Raw genomic sequence first — 24,427 nt, forward strand, 5'->3', positions numbered from 1 at the left:
GAGTGTCCTCAGCATCCGTGCATGGAGCACACACATTCCCCAGGCACCCGGTCCCTGTGGCTCCCACCCTGCCTGCAGAAACGAGAAACAAACACTCCCCAGGCAGTGCAGGGAGGGAAGGGCAGCGGGCTGAGCTCCGGCAGCAGCAGCAGGTTCGCCCCGTGACCGGGCGCAGCGAGTCCCGTTCGCGGCACGGCCCGGGATGGGAGCGGGCGAGCGGGCGGGGAACCGGGGCCACCCACAGCGAGCCGGGAGCGAGCCAGGGAGGAGCAGAGCCGGGAGAAGAGCGTGTCCGTGACCGGCAGTCGGGGTGAGGGCGGGCAAGGGGAGCACGGGGAGAGCGCACGGCTCTGATCCTCACTCCCGGGCAGTGCGGGACGCGAGTGCCCATCCCCAGCGGCTGCTGCAGCCCGGGGACAGCGGGACGCGCCGCATTTCTCCCAGCACAGGGAGCCCATCGGGGCACAGCGTGAGGCCGGGGCCGCGCGTTCCCAGCCGCGGCGGGCGGTGGGCCCGGCCACGCTGCGTGGGAACCAGACGGCCCCGGGCACGGCTGCGGCGCTCGCTTCCTCCCGCGCCCCCGGGGACCGCGCGAAGGAGGGGGCTGAGGTCAGCCGCGCTCGCCGCCCGCCGCTCCGGAGACGCCAGCATGATGTAGGCGCTCAAATATTGTTTTCCACTGGGCAGGGGAAAAAAAAGCGAGTAAAGAGAGGCCCAGGGCTGAGTGGCGGTCCCCGATGATGAAGGGCGGCCCCCCTGCCCTGCCCGGGGCTGGGACGCAGCCATGGCCCAGCAGCAGCCGTCTGGAGGCTGATAAGAGAGCTGACGTGGTGCTCCCGGTCCCCGAGTGACGGCAGTGTCCTCCGGGCCAGCACGGCCCCCGCAGGGACCCCCGAGAGTGGCCAAACTGGAGTCCCCTGGCCTCGGGGAGCTGGGGGGACTGACACAAATTTGGTCCTCACATCAGCACGGAGAGCCCCTGCCAGCCCTGTGTCTATCCTGGGGCTGGCTGTGCCATCGGGTCTGGGTGTTGCTGCTCCTGGAGAGCTCCCTCTAACAGGGATGGGGGGTGCAAGCGCAGCCCCCCACTTTGCCAGCACCACTCTGGCCCCACTCCTGTGCTCAGAGATGCTGACTCGGGTGTCCCAGTGCTGTGTGGGAAGGGGCTGGTGGCCAGGCCCCATCCTGGGGCTGTGTGGAGGCCCTGCTCACTCCAGTGTCCCCCATTTGGGCCAGTTGGGGCATATCCCTGTGCCCAGCCCAGTGAGAGCAGCGGTGACTCAGCTGGTGCCTCTCCACTGGCAGCCACCCTGCATGATTCAGGTCACAGGAATCCACTTTCCTGGCTGTTCCCATCAGAGCTGCAGCCCCTGGCACAGCCCATCTTTGGGGCTGCCCTGCTCTCAGGGTCTGCAGGGACCAGTTGGAATTCCAGCCAAGCACTGACACAGCCACAAGCAAGGACAGGGAGGGGAGGGAGCCCTGTCCCCCCCCATAGCAGAGTCTCCACACTGTGCCACAACACCTGGTGCCTCCCCGCAGTCTCTCTGGGTCCATCTGCAGGGCCACACACTGAGGCTGGTGCCACTTGTGCCACATGTGACATCCTGTGAACAACCAGGACCTTGGAGGGGTCCCAGGCCCAAGAAGGTGGCAGTGGGGCTCCACTGGGGGATAACTTCTGCTGCAGCTCATCCCCCTGACCCCCAGGGACAAAGTTCCCTTGTATTGCCATGGGATGGCACTTCAGGGGCTCCTGGCTCCACAATGTGGCAGAACCTTGTCCCCAGCATCTCCCTGGGACACAGGACCGGGGTGTAGGTGCCCTGACCCAGGCCATGCCCTGTCCCCACATGGCCTCACGATCCAGTCAGTGACCACTGATGGAGGGACTGGTGGGGACGGAGCCTGTGCCACGTGGCCTTGGGCACCTGTGTCCCCCATCCAGCACCTGAGCTGGGGCTGAGCGTCCCCAGCTTGCCCCTGCCCACTGCCCCCCTCGAATGGGGCACAGAGACCACAGAGGCAGCGTTAGGGAACGTTGCTTTATTAGGAGCTGGGTTGTGCCGGAGTGGGGAGTCCCTCACTCGAAGAAGAACATGCCGGGTGTGCGGTAGAGGCAGGGAGGCAGCCCCAGGGGGTACCCATTCCCCCCCTGCAGTGGGATCGTGGTCCCTGGCCCCCAGGGCTCCTTCTGCTCACCTGCCCGCGGCCCCATGGCCCCGAAGGGCGGCTGCCGGGGGGCGCTGGAGGCCGGGGGCGCCGCGGCCAGGAGATGCTCCAGCGCTGCTCCGCAGGGCCGCTCCTTCACGCAGAAGCTCAGCGCCTGCACCCGGCACTGGTAGCTGCTGCCCAGCGCCTCGGGGCCCGGCCGGCTGAAGGAGCCGAACACGGGCAGGTGGGGCTGCGTGTAGCCCTCTCCCTCCAGGAAGCAGGATGGGGGCGGCTTGCCCGTGCCCAGGAGGCTGCCAGGGAACGCAGGTGGCACCTGCCCGAACGGCTGGCACGGCCCCAACCCATGGGCAGCCAGCTCCTTGCCCTCCAGCTGCTCTGGGGGGGTGTCTGGGGTGGCCGGCGAGTCCTGCGGGGGGTCCCTGTGCTGGGCGGGCAGCAGGGCGGGCAGCAGGGCAGGGTGCGGCTGCTGCTGGGCCGGGCGCTCGCTGGGCAGTGGGTACTGACCTGGCCGGGGCAGCTGCAGCGCCGCCGGGAGCCCCCCGAAGACAGTGTCCCTGGGCGGGCGGCTCTCGGGGGGCGACAGGAGCGGCCCCTTGGGCTGTGCCACCTCCGGCAGGTACAGGCACGGCTGCCTGCCCTTGGGCGGCTGACGGCGGGCCCAGGGCTCGGCGCACCCCGGCACCCCGGCGCCCTCAGGGAGAGCGGCAGGGCTCGGCAGGCGTCCTGCGGCCGGCGGCGAGCTGTAGCCCCCGTCTGCCTTGCCCTCCTCCGGCAGCGGGGCAGCGGGCAGCCCTTGCCCAGACTGCCTGGGGGTCTTCCCGCGCCCCTCGTCCCCCTCAGTGCCCGGCGCATCCCGGAGACCCTTCTTCCTGGTGAAGCGCCGGCGGCGCCGCAAGAAGCTGCCGTTCTCGAACATGTTGTAGCAGTCGGGGTCGAGGGTCCAGTAGTTGCCCTTTCCCGGCTTCTTGTCGTCACGGGGCACCTTGACGAAGCACTCGTTGAGGGAGAGGTTGTGGCGGATGCTGTTCTGCCAGCCCTGCTTGTTGTCGCGGTAGAAGGTGAAGCGGCCCATGATGTAGCGGTAGATGCCGCTGAGGGTGATGCGCTGCTCGGGCGCGCTCTGGATGGCCATGGTGATGAGGGCGATGTAGCTGTAGGGTGGCTTGGTGGCCTCGGCGCTGGGGAAGGCGCCGCCGGCCGGCTCAGGGGCCGGGGGGCTGCGCAGCGCCGCGTCGCCGACGGGGAGGTCCGGCTGCATCCTCCGTGCCGGCCCCGCCGCTCCGGCTCCGCCGCTGGTCCCGCTCCGCGCTGCCGCACGGCCCCGGCACGGCCCGTTAAAACCCGCGGCCGGCGAGGGGGCGGCGGGCCCCTCCTCTGAGGGGCCGCCCAGGGCGGAGCAGGACTCTGCCGTCCAGCGCTGGTCCCTGCGGACAGACAGACGGATGCGCCGCCAAGACCTGCGGCCGGCAGCCAGTGGCCCCGCGGTTGGCACGGCCGCGACCTCCCCAGGGCAGAGGCGGGCACGGCCCCCGGCTCCCCCGGCCCCTTTCCCACGGAAGGTTCCCACGAGCTGGTTCTCATCCTGCCCTGCTCACGGTGAGCAGCCGGGCTCTGGCTGGGCCTGGAGCGAGGGATGTTGGCAGGACTGAGGTGCTGCCTGCCCTCAGATGCCCCTCTGCCCCTGCCCACCCTAGTGCCTCAGCCCCTGCCCACAGCCTGGCCTTGTGCGGGATCCTGTGCCAGGTCTCTCTGTATTGCCAGGTCCCTGCATTGTTCCCAAAGCTCTGGGCACAGCACAGGCCCCAGGAGCCCCATCACACCATTCATGAGTGTAAACTGACACACAGGTGCTGACTGCCTTTGGGACAGCCCTCTGTGACCCCTTGCCAGGCCAGCAGAGCAGCTAACAGGCACTTTGCTGCTGCCTTCACCCCTGCCAGGGGGTTGGGACAAGGGGCAGGATGGGTCTGGAGCCAGTGCTGGGACAGGGGTTGTCTCATGCTGTGGCTTTGCCCATCTGAGGCTATCTGGACTCAGCTTCCTCAGCCACCCGTGCTCTGCCTGGACCAGCACCAGCCCCCCACCCCAGAGCCAGCCCCCAACACCCATACGAAAAAACAACCTTTATTTCTAAGGTTTGCAACAGCGAGTCCTGGCAGTGCAAGGTGAAAGGACAGAGCCAGGTCTGCCCTGGCTTGCTGAATAGGCACACAACCAACCCCACCTGGGAGATTCCTGGGGAATAAATACAGCAATCACAGGGGCAGCAGCACCTGCCCACCCAGCTAACATTTGTCCTTGTTTGGTCCTGCACGCTGAGCACCCTGAGCACTCTGCCTTGGGACACGCAGCTGGAATGGAGCCATGGGGCTCAGAGCCTCCCACTCTGAGACTTTATGGCAACTGTGCTCTCCTCTCCCACCCAGCTCAGGGCTGGCAGAGCTGTTTGAAGACATGGAGAACGTGGCTGGAGGTGCCAGGGGCACAGGGTTGCGGGGAATTGCAGAGCAGGGTCGGCCTCAAGCGCTGGGCGTGATGGAAGAGCTCCCGAGCGAACACCGGCTCCACCTGCAGAGGCACAGAATGACAGAGGGTGGGCACAGGTCCGTGTCCCTGCCTGGCAATGGTCCCTGGGCCTGGCTCAGGGGTCACCAGCCCCAGTGGGAACTCACGTGAGCCATGATGAGCTTCTGGAAGGGGTGCCCAGCCCTGGTGGGGTATTCCTCCCCGAAGCACAGGTAGATCTGGTACTGAGGCAGGAGCTGCCCGTTGCTCAGGTACTCCCGCACCTCTGCAAGACACCAGCCCTGTCAGGGGACACCAGGCCCTCACAGCCCCATCAGCCACAGCAGGGCAGGCCCTGCCCCTCTCCCCAGGGGATCGGGGTGTCCCAGGCACTTACGCTGGATGTACTGCTGCGTGTCCAGCAGCTTGTAAGTCCTCTCCCTTTCCAGCTTGTTGGGCCAGTTCCTGTGCGGGGCCAGGGGCCCGTTCCAGTACACCCTGCCCTGGCACTGGCGCTTCATGAAGACCCCCTCAGGTGCCACCCAGAGCAGCACCCCGCGCTCCAGGTGGGGCAGCAGCCTCTCCAGCACGTTGGCCATGCAGGCCACGCGGCCGTGGCCGCTGAGCACCTGCGGGGGGGGGAACTGGATCTGCTCCATGCAGGAGGGGCCGTAGAGGCGCTCGCTGTCGGCCGGCACGGCGCTGGTGGTGATGCGGCAGCCCTCGGCCGTGCGCGTGGTCACCTCCTTCACCAGCACGTCGCAGTAGTACAGGCGGATGTGCAGCCAGCAGTCTGGGGCAAAGGGAGGGTCAGTTCAGTTCATGGGCAGTCTGGGCTGGTGGGGTTACCCAGGGCATTGCCTGCAGCATGGCTCCTACCTGAATTGTTGACATCCTCCACAGGGAGGTAGGACTGGGGTCTGGGAAGAAGCTGGCCGTGGGTTGGGTTCCAGCCATAGAAGACTCCCCTGACAAGGCACCCTGGACCAGAGCAGAGATGAGGTGGTAAAAGGACATGGACAATTACCCCAAGGGCTCCCAGGCATTCTCCTGGCCCAAGCCCCTGGGCCCACACTTCCCACTGTGTTTGCTCATTATTAGGCCTCATCATATCCCCTAAGGGAATGGCTTTGCTGGGGTAGGCTCAGCTCCTACCTCAATCCCCACAGGTATTCCCTGCATGAGTGACAGGAGAGCAGGATCCTGGCAGAAGTGAGCCCTCCCTGCCCCTAGCCCCATCCCACCGAGAGGGACCCTCCTCACCTCGCTCGGTGGGGTGGCCAGAGAGCCAGGGCTGTGGAGAGACATGGGCACTCTCCAGCACATCCTTCTTGCTTTCCTCCTTCTTCGGACTCCCTGCAGTGCTGCCCTGGAGGTAGAAGCAGCTTTGGTGAAGGCTGAGCTGGCACTGGGGGATCCTGAGCCAGCTTCTTCCTCCACCATGGACCCCATAAGCCAGCAGATCCCCCCGCTGGGTCTGGCAGTGCGGGGCACAGGGGGCCCTCTCTGAAGCCCCGTGGGACAAATGCAGGCAGTGTGCAAGCAGGGGAGCAGCTGATGGGTGAGGGGGGAATTGAGGGTCCCACCTTCTCCCCTGCCTGGATGGCACAGGGCAGGCTCACCTGCTGGTCCTCACTGCCTGGGGACTGTGTGTCACTGTCCTCTGCAGAGAGCAAGAAAGAACGGGTGAACCCCTGGCAAACGGCAGGAACAGCCCCAGGGAAGACAGCTGGTGTCAAAGGAGTGGGGAGGAAGGGTAATGGCTGTGGGGCACGGGGCTTGTACAGGCAGGGTTCAGGTATGTTCAGCCATCAGCCCCACATCAGGCACAGAAGGAGGGACGGCAGGGATGTACCTGCATCACAGGCTCTGTCAGTCACGATCTGGTACACCTTGTAAGGCTCGGAGATGTCCAGCTGGCTCCGCTCGGGCACCTCCTGGAAGTCAGTGCTCTTGTTGAGGGCGCAGCGCAGCCGCGTCTTCCAGGTGGAGGGGTCGGCCTTGTCCGTCCCTTCGTGGTACTTCCCCTTGTAGATGGCCCAAGCCTGAGGCACAGAGGGACAGAGGGTGCCCTGTGCTGTGGGGGTGCCACAACCTGACCCCGGCTCGGCTGTCCAAGGGGGTCCAGCGCGGTGGGGGAGCCGGGGCTGTGTGTCCAGGGCACTGCGGGGAGCTGGGTGCTGCGGGGTGCCGGGGGAGCACACCGGGAGCCCCGGGAGGGTGCAAGGAGCTGGGCGGTGTGTGCCAGGGGTGTGCATGGAACCGAATCCCAGCGCTGCGCACAGAGCCAGGTCATGGAGAGCCCTGGAGGTGCACATGGAGCTCGGCTGCACAGGTGAGCAGGGTGAGCGGCACCGGGGAGCCCCGGGCAATGGGGAGCCCCGGGAGCGCACACGGAGCCCGGGGGCCATTCCCAGGGCCGGACGGGGACCGCGGGGAGCCCGGGGTACCTTGAAGAGCGCAGCATCCTCCTGCTGCCGGTAATCCTGCTTGGCCGCGTGCTTCCAGGGGATGCGGAAGAGCGTTTTCTGCCGGTTCTCCCAGCGCAGCCCCGGGTACCGGCCGCTGTCGATCTGCGCGATCAGCCACTCCTTCAGCCGCATGGGCGCCCCCGGCTCCGCCATCGCGGCCCGGCGGCGAAACCGAAAGCGGCTCCGGCTTTCACTTTCCCTTTCCCGGCACACGCCGCAGGTTCTGGCTGCCCCAAGGACGGGGGGGACGGTTCTTAAATTTTTTTTTTTCTCTGCTCCACTTTTCCCCGCGCAGCAGCGTCAGATATCCGTGTTCAGGAACAAGTGATGCCGTAATTGACGGTTACAGCAATGGGGAGAGCTGGAGCTGGTGCCTTCGGGAGGGACTCCCAAAAAAGGCATCCCCGAGGTTTCAGATCCTCACAATGTGTGCAGCCATGTACACCAGTGGTGATTTTAGCCTCTTCCCGTTGTTCACTGGCTCCTGCCGAGGCTCTGGGTGATTGACCCCCACCCCGGGAAGTGCCCTTTGTTAGGCAGAGGGTGGGCGCCCATTCCCGGCTCTTGCCTGGGGCTCCAGCCTCTTCCTGCCGCTCAGAACACAATGTGCAGCTCGCACTGGTAATTTACATACCGAGATACCTGCGCTAGGTGTATTTCTCAACACACGCACCCTGCACTCGCGGGAGGGGGGGCAGGCACACTGCATCCACGGCAGAGGGGACAAGGCGCCAGAAGGCACACGGAACTCTCCTGCAGCCCTCCCAAATGCTTTCCCTAAAACTGTCAGGTCTCCCACATGCTCCCCGAAGGGGACAAGGGACTCTACTCCCTTTACTTCGTGCGTTGGGGACCCAGCCGGGCACATCCCAGCTCCAGGGGCTGCGTCCTCCCATGGGACCAGCTGCTCACTCCATGGGTATGGGGAGCTGCAGGGAGCTGCGGGAAGAGCACGGGGTTTCCATGGTGGTGCGAACAGTCACATGTACCCATCTCTCAAATCTCTCCTCTGCTCTACTGCTCACATCTGCCTCGTGGGGCTCTGAATGCCAAGTCGCACGGGAAGCGGGTGGGAAGTGTGGATGAGCTGTGCCAAGGGCTGCCGGGACCAGGGTGGGACACATCCTGCACCAGCTCCCATTGGCCCCCAGCAGCGCACCAGCTGAGTCACTGGGCCACCCTGAGGTGTCACTGGTGCTGGTTCCTCTATCACTGCTGCAGAGCTTCATGTCGCTGTGCAGGGAAACCCTGCTCCTCTGCCCGGCTGCTGCCCCCCAAGTCTCCTTTTGCAGTCACCCAGGTCTCCTTTCCTGCTCTGAGTCAGAGAAAGTCACCTCCGGCCGAGAGGAGGAGCGAAGTTCCTGAGAGCTGCTGGGGCTGCAAAGTCTCCAAATGAATAATCCGTGGCAGAGAGCCCAGTCCTGGGTTTTCCCAGAGGATGTGAGGACAGGGCACAGCCACGTGGCGCAGAGGGCACATGGGGCCACATGGGGTGTGCGAGCGAGCCCCACTGGCAGGCTTTTCTCTCCTTACTGAGCCTGCCCGGGACCCCTTGCCTGCAATGCGAAGCCCAGGCACCACCTGTGCCCTCCCTCCGCGCGAGCTGTGGGACCACGTTCTGGGAAAAGGGCCTGGGAACTGAGGGACAGAGAATCCACATCTCCCCTTTGTGCCTTGGGAAGCAGCGCTGTGGCAAGGAGTCACTGCACGGCCTGATTACATCCAAGGCCGGCAGATAATCGCAGCCGCCGGCTCGTTCGTCAGCCCAGCCCGCCGGGATCAGTTTTATCGGCGGGGATTTCATGTGCTGTGGCAGCCGCCCGCTGACGCAGGACCCGCGGGATCCAATTACCCGGGCATCAGCGGGGAGCTCAGGAGCCACATTCCCCACCGTGTATTCCTCACCCAGCTTTTCCCTTCCTGGGGAAGGTGAAGCTGCTTAACCCTTAAACTTTTCATGCCAAAATGAGCTTCAAAAGGCAGTCAAACATTAACTCGTAGCTAACCCTGCCCTTGCCCGGGTTTTTCCAAGCTGTGTAAATCAGATCTGCCAAAATAAATACATTCTGCTGTGCTGTGGAGCTGGGCTGGAGAGCCCTGTGGGGTTTACAGTGGGAACAGGGGAATCTCTGGGTGCGAACACCTTGGCATAAGGTGTCCCAGTGTGAGAGGGTGCAGCTGTGCACGGGGCACACATCCATCCCAGGTGTGTGATCCTGGGCTGCAGGGCTTCCACCCTACTGGGTGCTGAGGAGGCCAAAGGCTGCTGGACAGCCTGGCCTGGGGCCAAGGGAGGATAGAGGAGCCTGGAAGGAACTGGAAGGAGAGTGGGATGGCAGATGGTGCAGGAGCAGTGAAGGGTGATGAACCCTTAGTGGAGCTCCCAGTCTGCCTGGGTGACCCCAAGGCAGCACCCAGCCCCACAGGCAGATGCTGGCAGCAGGAAGGAAACTTGATATTGAGGCTCTGTCTCCTGGGGGATCCCTTCTCCCTAGAAGAGGGCAGGCAGGGATGAGGGGGACCCCAGAAACATGCTGTGAGTCCCAACAGGGACAATGCTGATGACCCAGCTGGGCATCCTCAGAATTTTTTCCCACTGGAGACTCTGCTCCAGGAAAAGTTGTAAATGTGAGAGGTCTGGGGCCTGTGATACTCAGCTGGTGCCAGGCTCCCAGCACTCCCAGCAGCTGGAGGAGCCTGCAGAGTCCTGGACCTCGTGCTCCTGGATCCAGTGAGTGGACAGGCTAAAGTGAAACAGGCTCCAGGTGAGCTCCCACCTGCTGCTCCCAGCCTCTCCTGGAGCAGAGCTTGTCCCCTGAGAGCCCTGTCCTGGAACTCACATTTCTGGCCTCTCTTGTAACCTTCCCACAAGGCAGCACGGTGAGCCCTGTCGCAGCATGCTGGTGTCCCCAGCCCACTCCAGAGTGTCCAGCAGCAGCTCCAGACTGGTCCCGTGCTGGGACCTTCCCCCTTGGCATCCCCGTTTCAACCTGGCCATCACAGGAGAGTCAGACCACAGAGAAGGGTATTTATTACTGGGGAACATATAAAGTCTTTAAGCAAAATGGCTTAAGGCTCTGCTCTAGTGAGGTCTGGCCAGGTTAAATGCTTGGTTCCCACCTGTTACAGATTGTGCCCTGGGATAGGTGGGAATGGGGTGCAATGGATTCCTAAAGCTACAGTGCTTGCTCAGGGCTTGTGCTTGGCCAGTCTGGAGCTGGACCCTTGCCTGGAAGCCTGTGTGGTGGCATTACCTGCTGGCACACTGGTGTGTCCCTGCTCTGCAGCCACCAGGACGTTGGGAGCTTGTGCTGCTGGTGGGAAAACTGCTCTGAGGGGAGCACCGGCTCTCCTGTGCACCCTGAGGCCATGCAGCGGGTACCCAAGTGCTAAAGCTGTTGCTGGCAACACCTGGGCACTGGCCTGTGGCAGAAGAGACCCCTCTGTGTTCTGCCCCAAGCAGGAGCCTGCAGTGACCCAGGGACAGAGATCTGTGTCCCCAGCACACTGGATGTGAAGAAGATGAGCCCAGCATGTGCTGCAAAGCCCAACAGCGTCCATGAAACCTGCCCAGAGAGAGGGTGGCACATTCCCACCCCAGAAGAGAAGAAGGAGCTGGGCTTTGTGCAGGTTCCTGCCCAGTGCTCCCTGTCCCACTGTGTTGCATCTCCTTCATCTCTCCCAGGCTGTTGGGTGATGCTCACTGCTCTCCCCTGGCCTGGGTCACTTCAGACAAGCCGGGATGCAGGAGAACGTCCTCTTCACCCGCAGCAGGAAGGGACTTGTGCTCCTCATGTCTCTGGCTCTTGGGACCAGTCCTTGCACAGCTCCCTCTGTCCTGGACGTTCCTTCTCTCCCTGCTGGCAGCAAGGCCTTTATTTCTTCCTCATCATTGAAAGGGGACATCCCATACTTCTGCTTCAGATGCCTGCGGACCTGGAGAAGGAGCGAAAAGTAAAATATAATGCTGGTTTACAAGGGCAGGTCCAGCAAGGGGAGCAGGGAAGAAACCGAGTCCCCTGAGGACTTGTCCTTGCTCTGAGGCCCACGGCAGGCTCAGCCACGGAGCAGGGCACAGGTGGCAGAGGTGATCCCACCTTGCGGGCTGCGCTGCCGCTGAACTCGGCCAGCTGCTGCCTGAAGCCGGGGTTGGGGTTGGCCACGGGCCGGATGGTTCGGATGGCATCCAGCACCTCCTGGCAGCTCAGCTCCGTCACAACCATCACGTAGGCAACCACCACCGTGGTGCTGCGGGAGATGCCAGCCAGGCTGGCAAGGGAAAGTGCAGAAAGGCTGCTGTTAGTGGCACACCCTGACCCCATGCTTGCCTCTTCCTCCACCCCTGTGCCTCAGATATTTCAGTTCCTCTTCTCCAAGGACTTGCTCTCCCGGAGGGCTGAGACCTTCCAAGGTCCTGGCCATGAGTGCCTATAAATACCCACTCCTCTAGAGGGAATGGGAGCAGCAGCCACTGCCTGGCTGCCTGCCCCAAACCCTGCTCATCCCATGCACTCAGCTGCAGCAAAAAGCTGCCCCGGCTCCAGGACTGCCTGGATCCTGCTGGGTTTGAGTCACAAGCCACAGCCAAGGGTGGATCCTGGGTGGGTCCATTGGCACAGAGCCCTCTGGCACAGGCTGGCTCTGATCTGAAGTGAGGGGCTGGGGGCTGTATCTGCTGAGTTGGGGGACACAGCTGCAGGCACAGGGGAAGCATTACCAGTGGACGAGGCAGTTCCCTCCATGCAGGCGACACTGATGGATAAAACTGATGCATTCCTTGAAGTGCCTCTTGCTAGCAGGAAAAATAAACCAGACAGAATGAGAACTTCAGGGGTGGAACAGCATTTTTAGCTGCAGGCAGAACAGCCCTGTATGCTTGAGTTGTTTTAGGGGATCTGCCAGCCACTGCTGAGACCTGAACAGCTCAGTGCTGTTTATTCCCAAGGAAAGGTGGATTTGCCAGCTCATTCTGTGCTGGGGACACAGAAGGGGACACTGTGCTGGGGATGCACGGGGCTGCCCTGTGACTTGTGTGACTCATGCTGGGGCAATGGGACGCTGGCTGCTTGAATCTCCAGCCACGCCTGTGCCCTTGGCTGGCTCCATGTCCTTTATGTGCTCTCCCCTCTCCAGACACTTCCTGGGGGGATGCTTGCTGCCCCTCTCCATGGGTGCTGCAGAGTGGCTGCCCCTCACCTCACCCCAGGGCTCACACCCTCACAGCAGCCACTGAACTGGGATGCTGTTGGGGTCAAGGGAAGCTCCCCTGCACTGTGGCATCACATCTCCAGCCTGTGGGTCATTGTGCTGGAGGAGCTGGAGGGAGTTGGAGCACATGGAGGGCTTGAGAAGCTGTGAGCCCTCATCTCTGGCCACCCTCCCACCTCCCTGCATGTCCCCACCATGCCCAGGTACTCACATGTTGGCTTCAGGGGTGTCAGGCAGGGGGATGCGGAGGTAGGTGATGTCCTGGAAGCCAGAACAGGAAGAGGAGAAGCTCAGGCACTGCAGCCAGGGTGTCACACATGGTCAGAGCAGGGCTGGCAGTGCCTTTGCTCCTCACCCACAGCTGCCTACAGGGTTTTGCTTCCCCCACACAGCACCCCCCTGCATGGGGATGGGGCCACACTCTCCCTGGGGTGAAGGGCAGAGCAAGGGGACACCAGCAGCTCGTGGGAGAGGATGGGAAACAAGAGGAGTCTGGAAAGCTGGAAACTGTTTCCCATCAGTGTTCAAGGTCGGGTTATAGTCACAAGACAGCCAATTTCCCATGCTGGGGGATGCCCAGCCCCTCTGGGGTCAGGGACCAGGGAGAGGTGTATGTGCCATGGGATTCTCAGGGGGGAAGGAAGATGCAGCATGGAAGGAGCTGCAAGAACACAGGGTGACATCTGGTGCAGGACCCTACCTTCAGCAAGGGCTGGGGGGATTCATGGATCGAAACAATGTGGGTGATCTTGTTCCTGCTTAGCTGCTCCAGGTCTTTGGCATCTGAAGGATAAAACCGGACACCAACATGTATTCATTTCCCACCCTTCTCTTCCCACAGTGCTCCCACCCTGCCTCTACAGCCAGCCAGCACACAGAGCCTTGCTCCAGCAGATCAACTGCATCCCACCCCCACAGGCAGCAGGGCAGACATGGGCAAACATGGGAACTTGGAATGCCAATCCCATGATCCCAAAGCAGAGGCCTCTCCCTGATCCCTTCTCCTTGCTGTTCATGCTGGTTGAACCATTCCCACCTGCACAGACACACCCTGGGTCAGCAGGTAGTGTCCCTCCTGCCTGTACTTGTCCCCACTTTGGGAGGAGATGTGCCCTGCCCACATCTCCTTGAGCAGACACACACACAGCACTGGGACTTGCTGCAGCCTGAGAGAACTGCTTTATCTTGTGAACGATGGGAGTGGAGCTGCAGCAATTTATACAATCTCTGATTTTCTGTAGAAACACCTGAGCAGTGATTTGCTGCTCTCTGGTCTGTTCTCTCCGCAGCTGCATGGACAGAAATGGGGAGTCCTTGGCTGTTGGAGGCAATCCCTGCCTCTCACCAGTGCCTCAGCATTCTGGATGTGATCCTGGCCTCTAGTCCAGCACAGCAGTTGTTGCACAGGGAGGGGAGCGTGCTTGTCTTGCTGAGCAGCTTCCAAGTGTCTCCCTTTCATGCCACAACCAGCAGATGCAGCAAGCACGGCCAGAGAGGAGGGGAAACATTTCCCCATCTCATTCTTTTGGGTTTCTAAACTTTCACGTGCTGTAAAACCTTGGCTCAGGGATCCAGCCCAGGAAGTTCTAATGGCATGATGTGAATTTTAATAGGATGAGTCTCAAGGGAGATGCTCTGCAGGGAAGCCTCTCTGTGTGAGGAGGGAGATGGCGACTCACACACCTGCCACCTTCCCATCCGCCTCAGCAGGCAGTGACAGCAACTGGTGACACTGGAATCAAGGCATACCAGAGCTGGAAAAGCTTCCAGTTGGAGGAGATGCCTCTGTGAGCTCAATGTTGCAGGCCTAGAATCTTGTCACCCTGGATTGCCTGGCAGAGTGATGAGGAGTGCTTGGATGGCATCAGGCCCAGCCCCAGAGCAGAGGCTGCCCACAGGAACCCCCCTGATGGCAGCTGGGTGTCCTTGTCCCTCTGCTCCCAGCAAGCCACAGCCCCCCCAGCCCAACCCAAAGTGCTCCAAGGGGCAAAGGGAGAACAGAGCTGCCACTCCAGTGACATTTCCTTAGCAATTCACACCACTGGTTTTAAACTTGTGCAGCACTTACAGCAGGAATCCAGCTGGCAAAGGAGCCATCAGGGAGGCAGGAGCATTATAAATGCTGGTTTGTCATGGCACATGCCAATACTTGGCCATTAACTGTCCCCTGACAATGAAAATTCCTTAAAATAGTGACTTGGTGTGAGAAGGGGTGACTGTGACTCTGCCTCTAGGAAATTCCCTCCTGAGCGTGGGCAGCTCCCTCTGGCCTCTTCTACAGCTGCAAAACTGGGGAGCATTACCCTGAAGTGCCCCAGTCCTGCTCCCTTGGCACCACCAGCTCCTCTGCTCCTGGCAGGGGATCCATATTTCCTCCTTGGCTCCTTTCCCCCATGCATCCCAAGAGCTCAGGGCAGCTGTTAAATAAGGAAACCATGCAGAGGCAGGGGTCTCTGCCTTGCCTTTCCCACAGTGTCTTCACTCCCCCTACTGCCAACCCAAACTGGGTGGCAGAGCAGAGCAGGCTGTGGGTGCAGGCAGAGCAGGGGGTGCAGGCAGAGCAGTGGGTGCAGGCAGGGTGGTGGGTGCAGGCAGAGCAGGGGGTCCAGGCAGGGTGGTGGGTGCAGGCAGGATGTCAGGCAGCATCTGCAGGCAGGGAGACACCAGCTCAAGCAAGCCCCTCTCCCCAGCTGAAGAACACCTCTGCAGCAGCTGGGTTCCACTCACCAACGAAGTTCCCAAGGTAGAGGCCAGGAAGGATCTGTGGGACACAAGGGGAAGTGGCAGTGTGAGCAGTGACCTTGTGCTGTGGTGCCCACTGTGCTGTGGTGCCCACTGTGCTGGGAAGCACTGACCTTGGCTGGAGGGGCCAAAGTTCTGGCATTGACATGGCCATTGAGCCCCAGGGCAGGAATGGTGCTGGGGCAGCTGGAGCTGTGCATTCCCAGGGCTGCCACTGCCCTGGCATCCAGGATGTGGCCCTGGCACCTTCAACCACCTGGCACTGCACTCTCATGGGTGCTGGGAGCCAGACACAGCTTTTTTATTGCTCCTCTTTTTTATCATCAATTAGTCCTCCGCTGGGGTTTATTACCTGAGCTCAGCAAGTTGCATACACCTTTGTACACCCTTGGACTATACCCATGACCTGTGCAAGCCCTGCTGCTCGAGGCATGGGAAAGCAACAGGCACAGAGAAGCTTGTAGGGGATGTAGCTGTCCCCCTCCCAACCCTGAGTTGTGCTCCCCTCACTCTGCACTGCAGGAAGCCCATTTCTCACAGCTCAGGCACAGATTGCTCTGGACACCATGCTTTCAGTTCATTTCCCCTGGGAAATTCCATTTCTCATGATGAAAAGATAATTACTTGACAAGGCCTCTGTTAACAGCACTGCAGATGCAGAAGCAGGACACCTTGCAAACCCTGTCAGCCAGAGCTATTTTATATTCCCCCTCACTCCCAGGCTGGGCAGTGAGTTCAATCCTGTATCCAGCCGGTTCTCTGCCAGTTTCTCCCTGCAGCAATATTTGGTGCTCAGGGCAGGTGGAGGTGATTTTCACCAGCACAGCTGGACTCACACTTGTCTCACGGCTCACATTTGGAAACGTTTCTCTCGATTGAACAGCTTAAAGAAGGGTTTGTTGGGTTGTTTTTATTGTGATTCCTGCGATTTTAGATCAATTTCCTATCGACAGGGTGCCTTTAACTCACAGCTGCGGCACTGAGAGGAGCGGGTGGGAGAGCGCCAGTTAGCAAGGGCAGCTCCCAAGGGCAGGACACTGAACCATGAATAAACAGCATGTGCCTGTCCCCAGCACCCTGCTGACCCGCTCCCCAGAGGAGAAAACGGGGCAGCACATAAATAAAATAGTGCCCATCCCCTCTGCCCCGTGATGCCGAGCCCCACGCACAGCCCAGCCCCGCTGAGCAGGAGGTGCAGGACCACCAGGCTGGGGGTCATAGAGGGCTCACAGCGTGCGCTTGGCGCTGGTTCCTTGGGATTAAAGGTGTTGGGAAAAGTTCCCCCTTCCTTGAAGGAACTCGCTGTGACCCCCTTCCCTCCACCTCCCCGGGCAGCTGTCAGCTGTCCCAGCGCAGTGTCCCTGCCTGTTTCACCTCCGGGGTTGCTCTGCCGGCAGATAAACAAACAAACAAACAAATAAAGATCCGGAGCCGGTGCCGGGAGGTGAAACGCCGCTTGGCAGCCGCCAGGTAAGGGTCCCCACCTCCGGCACCGGCCGAGCCGCCCGGGCATGGCCGAACTGCAGAGCAGCCGCCCCAGCGCTCCCCGTTACCTGGCTCATGCCGTTCCCCATGGCCGACGGCGGGCGCCGGGGGTGGGGACGGGACGCGGCTGTCCTTGTCCCCAACGCTGCCGTCCTCCCCGTGCCCGGGCGCAGCTGCCGTCCCCGCTGCCTGGTCGGGTTTCCGTCATGAAGAGCTTGGCTCCCCCGGGGTCGCTGCTCGCTCCCAGCGCGGCCAGGCCGGGCCGGTGGCTGTGCCGGGGCAGAGGGCGCCGCGGCCGCCGTTCTCCGCGGCTGCTGCCGAGGCCCTTCCCCGGCTGCTCCGGCGCTGCCGCGCACCGGCTGCTGCCTGGCCGGGAGCAGACAAAGGAGGACAAACTCCCCCCCTGCGCCGTGGCGTGGGAGCACGGGGCCGCGCTGGCTGCTGCCTGTCGCCGCTGCCCGCGGCCGCACAAGGCTGCACTGTTGGGAGAAGAACAAAACCTTTGTCCTGCTTCATCAAGGAAGGTCTGTGCGGCCGCGCGGCGAAGCGCCCGGCAGGATGCCCACCCCTGCCCACGCCGTGCCCACCCCTGCATGCACCATACCTATCCCTGCCCTGCCCGCAGCGTGCCCACCCCTGCTCGCCCTGTGCCCACCCCTGCCTGCGCCACACCGCTCCCTGCCCTGCCCGTGCCCACCTGCAGCCAGGTGCCGCAGGATCCCTGCCCTGCCCGGGGAGCTGCAGGAGTGTCCTGGGGACTTCGCAGGGCCGCAGGATGGGCAGTGCCAGCGAGCAGCGGGGCTGTGGGGTTCCCCAGCAGCGCCTGTGGCCGGCTGCTCGCAGCGAGGGTCAGCGCGGGGGTCGCGGGGCCGGGACGGGCCGGGGATCAGGCCGGGGCCGCGGCGGCCGTGTGGGGGTGCGGGTGCCCAGAGCGCCCCCTGGCGCTCAGCAGCGCCGTTGCCATGGGGACGGGCGCGGGCTCCGGCGGCCTCAGGGGCGGGCGGGGAGCGGGGGTCGCGGCCCGGCTCGGAGCGGGGCCCGGAGCGTTCCCGGTGGGCTCCCGGCTCTGTGTCCCAACTCCTGCACGTCCCCAGGGCAGCATGTTAAGCCCCATACGCTCTGTGTGCAGGTGAGGGCAAGGATAGCCCCCGCTCCCCAAGCTTCCCACCGTGAATGGGGAGTATGGCTGGTATCTGTGCGCAGGTATGGATGCTACAGGCGTAATAGAATTAATTAGGTTGGAAAAGATTTCTGAGATCATGGAGTCCAACCTGGGACTGAACACCACCTTGTCGACTAGACCAGGGCACTGGGTGCTATTCCTAGTCTTTCCTTAAACATCTTCAGGTATTTTAAGTCTTTCCTTAAACACCTCCAGGGACGGTGATTCCAGCATCTCCCTGGGCAGCCCATTCCAATGTACAAACACCGACAGCCCTGTCCCCTCCTGGGCAGTGCCTCCTGCAGCACAGTGCCTGAACAGGATGTGATCCCACCAAGGAGCCATAGCCCTCAGCAGGTGTGGATTTGAGCAGCCTGCTCTAGTGGAAGGTGTGCCTGCCCATGGAAAAGGGGTGGAATGGGATGAGCTTTTAAGGTTCCTCCCAACCCAAGCCAGTCTGTGACTCTATGGGGGGAGGTTGAGGGTGGTTTGTAACACTGGGTTGACCTGCACTGTTTCAGCAGTGCTGGGGCTGAGCTGCTGCAGGGTCACCATAGGCAGCTGCCTGCCTTGGAGAGGGGGATGCTGGCTGCACAGGAAAGCTACAGCAGGAATGGTGGAACATGAACTGTAAGACTTGCTCTGTCCTAGCCCCCAGTGTTCATGCAGAGAGACAGAAAATTGAAATTGATCCTCTTCCTCCACAAAGAAAAAGCAGTTATCAGTAGTTTCCATATTTATTTATTTTTCCTCTCAGAATATGTGGTGCAGTTGATCCCCAGAAGCTTCTCAAGGGCAATTGAAGCAAGTCATACTGTGCGAGCATTTGTTATGCTGAATCTTGTATTTTTCTTTCTACCCAGCTGAGTCAGAACAGCTGCTTAGCAAAGGATCTGAAGAGCTTTCAGAAGCAGTTAGAAAGGGAAGCAGGAAAGCCTGAGGCAAGAAAACGTGCCTTTATTCGGAAGACCCTCAAAATGCCTTCAGAGTACTATTTGTTTGTGGAAGAACTTTGCAAGAACCCTGGCATCGCTTGGGTTATGAAACCGGTAAGTGTGTGCTCTCCCAAGGAAAGTGAGAGATGAATGGGTGCCTTCGTTCTTCAGAGGGAGAGGAAAATATGCAGGAAACCCACAGGAAGAATTGGGCAGAGCAAGGTAACATGGAGCAGTGCTCCTGGCCAGGTTTCTGATCAACATGTACCACCAAAACACTGCTTCTTGTGTAAGAGTTTATTTCAGCAGGCAAAAGTCAGCTCAGTTTATTTGTAGAACCAAAGGTAACTCAGTGGTGAAGGTATAAAGTGCAGAGCTCTGTGTGGAGGGACAGACTGCTCCCAGGGGTTCTGGCTGAGTTCACGCTCTGAAATCTTTCAGTTCAGCTGCAGGCGTGCAAGAAGGTGGAGATGTGTGCAGGACAGGTGGCTAATTGGGCTTCTGGTTAACGAGCATTAGGGCAGCCTCCAAAGATGGAGCTGTGAAAACATCTGTTTGGATTTAAGGAAATCCCATGGTGTTAGATGTCGACTCTGGTGTAAACTTACTGGGTGGAATTCCATCCTGAGACTGTGAAGAGATTACAGGAGGCTCCGTTATCACAGAAGCCCAGAATGGTTTGGTTTGGGTTGGAGGGGATCTTAAAGTTCATGTCTTTCTACCCCACTGCCATGGGCAGAGACAACTTCCACCAGACCAGGTTGCTCAAAGCCCAGCCCAATCTGGCCTTGAACACTTCCAGGAAGGGATATCCATTACCAGTCTGGGGTGGGTTTGGTTGGCATGAACTTCTCTCTGCCCTGCAGGTAGGGAAGGGCAGCATTATGTTCTGAGCCATTTTTGTCCCCCCAAACCTGGAGCTGTGCTGAACACCACAGCTTCCACTTCAGCCAGTGATCTGGGGATTAAGGAAAAATTGTGTTTCCCTTAGAAATTCTGACAATATAATGTGACACTGAGAAATGCCTTGCCTGTGCCAGAAGATCCAAGCCATTTAACATCCTCAGTGTTGTGTGGTGCATAATTAAAAACACACCCCTGCGAGTGAGCAGTCCCTCTGTTTTGTGCAGCAGGTCTGGTGAGGAGGCTGGGACAGGAGGATTTGTCTTACCCTTGTGAGAAGTGACTGGGAGGTAATTATGCAAACTAACTCGTGAATTACAACCAGGAGGATAGCAGCTAGTGATTATCTAACTCTACAAATGGGAAGTGTTAATTGGCAACAAAACCCTTATATTAAGCTGATTTTCTGCCCCACAACCTCAATTAACATGGTAAATAACCACAACACAGTAAATAAGGATATGTGAAAAGCCTGTGATTACTGAAATTATACCAACAACTTAAATAGACTGTGGCTGACCTCAAAACTTGCAGGCAAGTAAAAATAAACTCCATGTTGCTCCTTCTGTTGGTCTGTGCTCTGGAGCAGCCCCATGTTGTGATATCCTGGGTTGCCCATCCCCACACTCAAGAGGCAGCAGTAGGGCAGGATGTGCCCAGTGCCACGTCCTGGGGCTGGAGGGAGCTGGACCTGGGCAGCAATGTGGGAGCTGTGCTCCTTGGGGGCCTTATCAGGGCCACTCTTTACCCTCTTCTATTCCAATGTGCAGCCTAGGCTGATTTCAGAATTTTTCTGCTCATTTGCCACAGTTCCCCAACACCCTTTTTGTCTTTCCTGTTTAATTAAGTTCTTCTGTAACATACACAAATTTAAAATGGGACTTAAAATTCCCAACAACATATGTTGCGTTACGTGTATTTCTGGAAGCGTGTGACAGAGTTTGTTTATTTGATGCTGTGGGAGTTCCCCATAGGCCGCCTGCTCTGCCTTTCCTCCAGGAATCCTCCAAACACAAACATGAGGGGGTTTTTGTTGAATCTCCCTGCCCCCATAACCTTAAATAAGCATGCTTGCACATGAGCAGCTGATGAATCAGGTTATGCAGGTCTTCTGCAGTGAAGTTCTGGAAAACTGCAGGAAATGCTAACTAAAAGCCACTAAGTCTGCTCTCCCATCTGTAGGTTGGCAAGTCACAAGGTGGGGAATGTTCCTGAAAACTGAAATGTATAATTGATTGAAGAAGGTGAGAATGACTGTCTTTTCTTTGGGAATATCCAACAGGCATTTTGTTCTTTTGCTCTTTTTTCATCCTCTCCTTCTGCCAATGCTTGGTCTGTTCTCCCATGCTGCCCTCCTGCCATATTCTTTCAACATTCTCCAGGCTAACAATAAAGGTTTTTACAATGGATTTTCCCAAATGGATGGATACTTTCTTTGGGATCTGATTTTTTACACTTTATGTGCATATTTATATATAAACTTCCAATCTTGAGTATATCTAACACTAGGCAGCCACTGGACTTTATTATCATATATATATGAAATATACACATCTTTTATAATATATTTATACTATACATTCTTTGGGTGATCCTGCACAGGGCCAGGAGTTGGACTTAGATCCTTGTAGATCCCTTTCAACTCAGGATTTTCCAAGATTCCAGCAGGGTAAGAAAAGGACTGTGCAGTTCTACTGCTTGCTATTAGGTGCATCAGATGAACCTTGTCACGTCCAGCTCCTGCAAACACCTACAGGACTCGGCTGGCCCGTCGCTGCTGCAGTCACCCTGTCTCTCTCCAGTCCTTTTTCATTGGAAAACTGGTGTCATCAGATCACTGGAAATGTCAGTTTGACAAAGCAGCTCAGAACAAAGCTGAAATGTCACTCCTGGTTTTACTGTTGGTGGTTGAATTTTGGCAGCCTTTCTTCTTCCTTGGGTTCACAGAATGTAAGGACAGGGTGATTCACGGGAGAGAACTATTTGATTTTCAACGTGTCACAGTTGCTGCTGTATTGAATTTGATAGCTTTCATTTGATTAACACATCTTCCCAAAAGTTATGCCACCTCAATTTGATGGTTTAGGAGACAGAAAAATCCATCAGTTCTCTCTGTGAAAGTTCAGCAGAGTTCGCACTCACTCTAAATGATCAAAAGCCTTTCCAGAGTACCAGGTGCAGAGTACCCTACCCTTGGGGGAGGGTGTGCCAAGGTTTGCAGCCATGGTGATGTGAAGATCTTGTTCCAAGTCCCCTGCCATGGGCAGGGACATCTTCCACTAGAGCAGGTTGCTCCAAACCCCATCCAGCCTGGCCTTGAGCACTTCCAGGGATGGGTGTTAGCACCCACCTTTGAGTGGTAACTGAGGTTCTTGTGAATAGATCCCTTGGGGTGAATTAGAGTGAAACAACATTGAATGACCAATGTACATATATGAGGCAGGTTTGTTCTAAAACAACTTAAAAGGAAGCATACAGCTGTTTTGATTCTTTTCTTTAAGAAATATAAAAGTGAAAACATAAGAGAAAGAAAAAAAAATAAAAGATAGGGGAGAGGAAAAATATCACCACCCAGGTATCCAGTGATGAGATTTGATCAGTGCAGTTTCACTGTTTGTGGTCACAGTTCTTCACCTATTAGGAGCCCACACACAACAAAGACTTCTATGGGTTAAATGCATTCAGTTTTAGGGGAAAGGCCTCGATACCTCCCTTGGGTGGGAGTTTACACTGTCACATGAAACTGTGCCTTATAGGGAGGGAGGAAATTGGCATGACACCAAACATTAACCCACCTCTGCAGGATCTGCTTCTTATCTGCCTTTTCCCTTATCTGATGCAATAACACTTTGTCAAGTGGGTTATCTGGCAAACAGTAGATGCAGGGCTCAATCAATTTATCTAAGCAAACTTTGTTTTTTCCCAAGGAGGTGTTCACAGCTTCTCTGGGTAACTTGTGCCAGTGACTCACCTTAAGGTACAGCACTAGCTCAGGGCAGTTGTTCTTTCCTTTTCCATTACTTCGTTGATTACTTCTGATTTTTACTACTTTTTGTCAGATAGCATCATGCAGTGTTGGATTTCAGCTCAGATGGCTGAAAACTGGGAAAATAGTTAGGGACAGACAGGGAAAATAATTAATTGTCACTGGGGCACAGAGGACTGTCAGAGTGAGAATTGCATATTTGCTTGTTCAGTGTCTGTTTGTCTTGGATCTTTATTTCAGCCCAGATGTTCCTGTCACAAACGTGGCAGCACAAAACCTGCACCCGACTGCTCCTGGCCAGGGAGGGGACATGCTGCCTGCAGGCTATTCCCTGCTGCTGGCTGTGGCATCTCTGGCAGGTGCAGGTGAGCTGCCACGTGTGCTGCAGCCTCCTCACTGTGCTGCCTCTTCTCCTGACACACAGCCAGGTGATTTCCTTGGTAGCAGCTTTAGGCATGAGGCTGGGCCAGCCTTCTGCTTTAATGTCACTTTGTGCATCTATAATGTGGATCTTTTTTACTTTAAACTCAGTAATGTTCTGGTTAGTGCACTCCTGAGAGGTAGATGTAGCTTAGCCCTTCGCTTCTGAGGCCTCAGAGGGACAGCAAGGCTGGCATTGCTGCACACAGCTGTCACTGTTAAGCTGCCTCTCTCAAGAGGTGGCAGCTGAGGGAGAGAGAGAGGGAGGATGGAAGGAAAAAAATAGGTTGTCAGATTCCTCATGAATCTGAGAATGGTGTTTGAGCATAATGGAGGATGGTGTTGAACATCCCATTTTAAGGGCTGCTCCCTTCTATAAATCTCTCTTGTCAGTAGGGAAAGGAGAGGTTTTGCAGTACCCTGATAGCAGAGAGGATGTCAACTGCTGCTGGGGAACTTCTGATGGAGACCTGGGACTGTTTTCTCCTGTAGGTGCATAGCAGTTAACCCTGGAGAATTTACTGCTGAGTGTGGCTGGTGGCCCCAACCTTCTGGTCTCTGGCCTTTCACTCAGAATTCTTGCTGGGCTGTGGAGATTATGATTGAAAATAAATCACATGGACTAAATGTGTGGTCTCTGTTGGGAATGACTTTGTGTAATTGTTTGGATGTCTCAGGGCTGCAGGTGGGTGATCAAGCAATTTGGATAGTGCTTGAATCCTAAGTGTGGGGCTCATTGGAGGCTCTCATTGTGGATATGGACAAGCACTTTCATCCAATGTTCAGGGGATTAGCAGTGACAAATGCTACTTTGAGCTCCTGGGCTGTGACATCCCAACCCACCAGGATCTGAAAGCCTCAATGTGTTCTTAAGCCCTGGTACAGGGGTGTCTCGTGATGCTTTCACACCTTGCAGGGAGGGTTTTGCAGGCTGAGTGAGCTGGTGTGGTGCAGCAAGTGAGATCTACAGCTGTGTGAACTGGTTACATGAAGGAAGCTGCCACCTGGAAGGATACAGCTGCTTTTAACCAGAGTATCAGACTTCAGCTGGGTGCAGCACCATATAACTGTCTGATCTCTAGCCCTGTTTTGTGAAACCCTGCCAACTTGGCTATTTCTGGAAGATGTTCCCCTTCAAGTACCAGCAAATCACAAGTATCAGAGCACTTGCCAGAGATGGAGGGTTATGATCATCTCTCCTGCTCATGTGTCCCACAGCAGTGCCCCATCAGCACTGATAAACTTCTCCCCAGAGTGGTTTGGCTGCCAGCAATGAACATCACCAGGTCCATGGTGCACTGACTGAGATGCAGGCCAGGAACTGAGGCTACTTAACAACAAAAAGCCCTTTTAAAACAGAATTTTACTCTGTTGGTTTTGTTTGTTTTTTTAACACAGGTTTTCTCCCTAGTTAAGTGAAAAATATTTATCATGA

General features: G+C 58.1%; 2 protein-coding genes across 2 annotated transcripts; both read right to left on the bottom strand.

The window, feature by feature from the left end:
* Positions 1-2,083: 2,083 nt before the first annotated feature.
* On the bottom strand, positions 2,084-3,433 carry FOXS1 (forkhead box S1). The gene has a single exon (XM_054274721.1). It carries the CDS (start codon positions 3,431-3,433, stop codon positions 2,084-2,086), a length of 1,350 nt encoding a protein of 449 aa, XP_054130696.1.
* Positions 3,434-4,356: 923 nt separating this feature from the next.
* Positions 4,357-17,501, bottom strand: DUSP15 (dual specificity phosphatase 15). Its single transcript, XM_054274895.1, has 17 exons — positions 17,284-17,501; positions 16,655-17,065; positions 15,087-15,120; positions 13,060-13,142; positions 12,571-12,620; positions 11,869-11,943; positions 11,249-11,420; positions 10,890-11,087; positions 7,794-7,854; positions 7,131-7,378; positions 6,536-6,725; positions 6,303-6,343; positions 5,944-6,049; positions 5,560-5,661; positions 5,078-5,473; positions 4,848-4,966; positions 4,357-4,743 (listed from the first exon to the last, which is right to left on the bottom strand). The coding sequence occupies exons 2-17, from the start codon at positions 16,673-16,675 to the stop codon at positions 4,603-4,605; spliced, it is 2,037 nt and encodes a 678-aa protein (XP_054130870.1). The 5' UTR covers positions 16,676-17,065; positions 17,284-17,501; the 3' UTR covers positions 4,357-4,602.
* Between the last annotated feature and the right edge of the window lie 6,926 nt (positions 17,502-24,427).

The sequence above is a fragment of the Melozone crissalis genome, unplaced genomic scaffold (assembly GCF_028551555.1).
Source record: "Melozone crissalis strain CALT ecotype California unplaced genomic scaffold, PUWL_Pcris_2 ptg000017l_1, whole genome shotgun sequence".
NCBI lineage: Eukaryota > Metazoa > Chordata > Aves > Passeriformes > Passerellidae > Melozone > Melozone crissalis.